Consider the following 5,000-nt stretch of genomic DNA (forward strand, 5'->3'; position numbering starts at 1 on the left):
AAAATACAGTAAAGCTTCTTAAATGATGACTTTGGCCACATTATTTCTAAATTCATTTTGATATTAATCTTTCTCTGCAATGATCTAGAGGAAATTTACCAAAGCGATTTTAAAAGAGCATTACAATAATGTATTCACTGAACATCTTTAAATTTCAGAAACAATAAAAAATTATGTATTCACATACTTCATACAGCTACAATAATAGCAAGCTTCATATGCATTTAGAGCAAAGCATATGCTGTGTCATATCTCAAAAATGCAATATACATCATACAAAAAAGGTCAATGCATCATAATTTCCTATGATTAAATAAATGACTTCTTGGACTAGAAATTACTTAAATAAGATTCTTAAAATACATTGTTTCCCATTCATTCTATAATATGTCATCAATAAAGTCCTTATTAAGAGGTTTTACTGTATTATTTTGATTTTTTTCATCTCTGCAATGTTTACAGGAAAGTGGGATAATAGCATACATATGTCAATTTACAGTGCAATAATAACTTTACAATGTGTAATTCTTCCTACACTATCAAATAAACCTATATAGTCAGTACATAAGTTATATAAATATTGGCTGGTTTTATTTACATAACTGAAGCCCCTCTATTTGTCTGAAGCAGAGGTATGGTCTCCACACTGCCTTTAAAAAGAAACAACAACAAACAAATTCTGCAATGAACGTTACATACAAGTGACAAGCCTTTGACTTCGGCTATAAGTGTTATGGAAATGTTAATGGTTAGTACCAAATGCTACCCCAAACCTTCTATCCTCACTCTGATGGGGGAAAGATTTTAAAAAATAATAAAAAAGATAAAAAAGTTATCAACCTCCCTGAATCATTCTTAATAGTGCTTTCAGCCAAACTTAAGCATGTAGGTTCCAAACGCTAACTCAGGGATCTATGGCACAACACCAGGGCTGCCGCACAACTCATGATGAGGATACAAGTCTAACCTGCGATGTTGACACAGAACTTGTTGGTAACACCCCATTCGTCACGGAGACTTAGGTTGAACATCGAGTAGTCTGGTCTGCCAGTTACTTCGGCTTCAATGTTGAGGAATGACGGCAGACGGCGTTGCAGCTCCTCTGAAGGGAGGGTGGAGTAGGTCTCCAACAGGATGAGGCCTTCACACCTGCAAGGGATATTTGTCAAGGCTTGCTGTAGAATATTATGTAATCAGTAAATATGCAGCCTCTTATGAACAATAAAAAAAATATATATATATATATGTTTAACTGATGATTGAATATGCTCAAATGAAATACAGCATGATAATTATAGCAACGAAAACCTGTAAAAGTCTGTAAAAGACCTGAAAGTCATTGCAGTTCTGAAAACTGTCTTTCGAATCCTCAACAATTCTTAAATCTAAAAGAGACATCAGATTCTTGTTACCTTTGGTGGCAGGGCTTCTGGTAAATGTCCAGCTGGAAATACTGGTTGTTATGAAGGAAGCACCGACGGATCTTGTAAATGGGGTAGTGGTGTTCGTCTGCTTGAGCTGACATGTTGTTCCAGTCCCGTTGGCTAATAGCTGTCTTCACCTCTACAATCTGCCCCAACTGTTCTGGCTTGCGAATGGTATGTGTGTAACTGTGGTGGCCTGGAAAAGGAAATTAAAGTTGCTATGACTAAGAAAAAAATTTAAATGTAGTGCATGAAATTTTAAAAGTTATTTTCATAGTAACATTATGATGTATGTACAAGCCCTTGTTTGTATAGATGATCAGTAAAATAAAGATATATATATATTATATATATATATATATATATATATATATATATATATATATATATATATATATATATATATATATATATATATATATATATATATATATATATATATATATATATATATATAATATATATATATATATAATATATATATATATATATATATATATATATATATATATATATATATATATATATATATATATATATATATATATATATATATATATATATATATATATATATATATATATATATATATATATATATATATATATATATATATATATATATATATATATATATATATATATATATATATATATATATATATATATATATATATATATATATATATATATATATATATATATATATATATATATATATATATATATATATATATATATATATATATATATATATATATATATATATATATATATATATATATATATATATATATATATATATATAATATATATACATATATATACATATATATATATATATATATATATATATATATATATATACCTATATCTATCTATTATCTATCTATCTATATATATATATATATATATATATATATATATATACATATATATACATATATATACATATATATATATATATATATATATATATATATATATATATATATATATATATATATATATATATATATACACACACACACAGTACCTTATATAAGGGACGACCACATAGAAACTTTAAAAATATTATATCATAGTTACAATTGTCAGTGTACCTAATTTTTTGCATATAGGTATATATCAAAACTTATGTAAAGGAAATTCCATAAGGGCTTTAAATAATGTGGTTTGTGTACAAGCAAAATAACAGTCATACCATTTTTGCCGCGTTTTCTGAGCCGTGCCTGCATCTTCCGAGAGTTTGTGCGAAGATATATATGCTCGACACTGAAGTCCTAGAATTATATTACCAAAGTATGTTACAGTAGGCCTTATATTTTCTCTTAAAGGTTATTTATTTGATTTTTATAATCAATTAAATTTTATTTTTGAGATTGGATATTCAAAGGAATACAGAGATGTTTATTATATAATATAATTTAAATTGCTATATTCCTAGAATAGCTTCAATTATCATCACTTTTTTACTCACTAATTAAACATTTTATAAAGCTTGTCATCTTCATTTCAATCACAAACTATCTATAACAAGAAAAATATCACTTATCATAACTGTATTCAACAACTTGACAAGTGTAACATTAAAAAAAAAAAAAAAAAAAATCACCAAAACTACTGTTGATAACATAATAAATAAATAAATAAATAAATAAATAAACACACAAATACTCCAGAAACTGACTTGGAAGGTTGGGAAAAGACCGTCATCAGGCAATGGTCCCTTGACGAGGAATTTGAGTTTGCGGGCGTTGGTCTTCAATCTGTCACCTGTGTCTACGCCAAGCTTCTGACAAACAACGCTTATCATGCGACGCATCTGTGGAAGATTTGGGTTTGTATATACTTATATCAGGAAGGCTGCATGGTGAAAAATGCACTGATAAAGGATCATATATTGAGGGAATTAATCAAGTCAACAATGGTAGGTTATGGCATACAAACATGGATCATATGTTGTAAAATCAATTCTCCCTGAGGGCAGACAATGCAAAAGATATATACACAAGATCAAGAAACATTCTTGTGTAACATGTCTGAACCAGCCATTTTTACAAACAATATGATTGTTTTCCTTTTATGTACAATACTTTTCTTGACCAGTAACATACATCACATTCAAAATAGCTTTGTGATTATTTGAACATGATAGCAAGTGGAAATACAAAAAGAAAAATAAAGTGTAAGGAAAAAATAACAAAAGAAAGGAGAAATGAACATAAACTAAGGATAGAGCAGAGGAGGAAGGTGACAGAGGAGGTTCAAGAGGAGGATGAGATAGGAGGAGGTTCAAGAGGAGGATGAGATGGAAGAAGAGGTGGAGGTGGAGGCAGAGGAGGATGAGATGGAAGAAGCAGTGGGAGTGGAGGTGAAGGAGGATGAGGAGGAGGAGATGATGAAGGAGGTACAGGAGGTGGATGAGAAGGAGACAGAAGAAGAGATGGAGAAGGAGGTGTTGGAAAAAGAGGTGGTGAAAGTGGAGGAGAAGGAGGAGGAAGAGGAGGAAGGAGGAAGAAGACAAGGAGGAAGAGGAAGAAGAGGAGGAGGAAGAGGAAGAAAGAGGAGGAAGAGGAAGAAGGAGGAGGAGGAAGAGGAAGAAGGAGGAGGAGGAAGAGAGAGAAAAACAAACAAACAAACCTTAGTGTCAAAATCTGTTGAGTTGTCAATCACATCAAAGTAGGGATGTCCAACCCAAGCCTCGGCAGCCTTATTATCCAATCTTTGGGCAAGATCCATATTCTCACTCCTGCAAGCATGGTCCTGCGGAAGAATAGCAAAGTGTTCATAGAAGAAGGGATCCCATGAGTGTACTACTGACTGACATGACCATGATAAAGTTCTCCTTGATAATCTGACTGATTTGGGTTGCACAGTGCTCAATTACCAAACCTGTTAATCACTCTGCCAGTGGGGTTCCAAACTAAAAGAATCCTTGAAAGAAAACTTAAGCCTAAATCTTATGTCATATCCGTACACAATTATATATATATTATCCTGTCATCTAATATTTAAAAAAGGGAAAAATTATAACTTACTTCAGTGCTATAGAAAGCTTCAGCACCGTTAGCAGCTGAAACCATGTGAAGGATTTGGTTGTACCGTGTATCGCGCAGATCCACTGGATTCCATCCATTCTTCTTCATGATCTCCTCCCAGCGTTCTTGAGGTATAACTTCAAAGTAAAATTTAAAAGAAAATATCAATGTACACATAATTTACTTGTATATACATAGTCCAGTCACTGTAAATACTCTTGTCTCTATGTATTTCTTATTTCTTTTACTAATAACAGTTTTGTTCATAATCCATGGTCATTATATAGTAGCATTTTCATAGTACATAATATTTGTTCCACCATTTTAATAAAATTAACCACCTATTATAAAAGTAGCTCATGGGGATGTTTCTTACACTGGTTTAATTTCATTATTATAATTTCTAAAGTGGTTTGGTTTCATTTAATCATACATGAATTGGTGTATATGGGACTCACTGATGGGAGATGATTTTGTTGAGCAGGATCAGCGCTTTTAAGAATTTCATACCAAGAGGAGCTATGCTAAACTTTTAA

The 5,000-nt window shown here is 30.9% G+C and overlaps 1 protein-coding gene across 1 annotated transcript in view; it reads right to left on the reverse strand.

The window, feature by feature from the left end:
* Ttd14 (TRPL translocation defect 14) overlaps nucleotides 1–5,000 on the reverse strand; it is a 97,721-nt gene that overhangs the window by 16,463 nt on the left and 76,258 nt on the right. Inside the window, exons 6-11 of the mRNA XM_070123777.1 lie at nucleotides 4,465–4,601; nucleotides 4,067–4,189; nucleotides 3,114–3,248; nucleotides 2,628–2,706; nucleotides 1,413–1,620; nucleotides 968–1,149 (exon numbers count right to left, since the gene is read on the reverse strand). Coding sequence (XP_069979878.1) covers nucleotides 968–1,149; nucleotides 1,413–1,620; nucleotides 2,628–2,706; nucleotides 3,114–3,248; nucleotides 4,067–4,189; nucleotides 4,465–4,601 — 864 coding nt within the window. The remainder of the gene's footprint in view (nucleotides 1–967; nucleotides 1,150–1,412; nucleotides 1,621–2,627; nucleotides 2,707–3,113; nucleotides 3,249–4,066; nucleotides 4,190–4,464; nucleotides 4,602–5,000) is intronic.

This window comes from Penaeus vannamei, chromosome 7, assembly GCF_042767895.1.
Source record: "Penaeus vannamei isolate JL-2024 chromosome 7, ASM4276789v1, whole genome shotgun sequence".
In the NCBI taxonomy this organism is placed as follows: domain Eukaryota; kingdom Metazoa; phylum Arthropoda; class Malacostraca; order Decapoda; family Penaeidae; genus Penaeus; species Penaeus vannamei.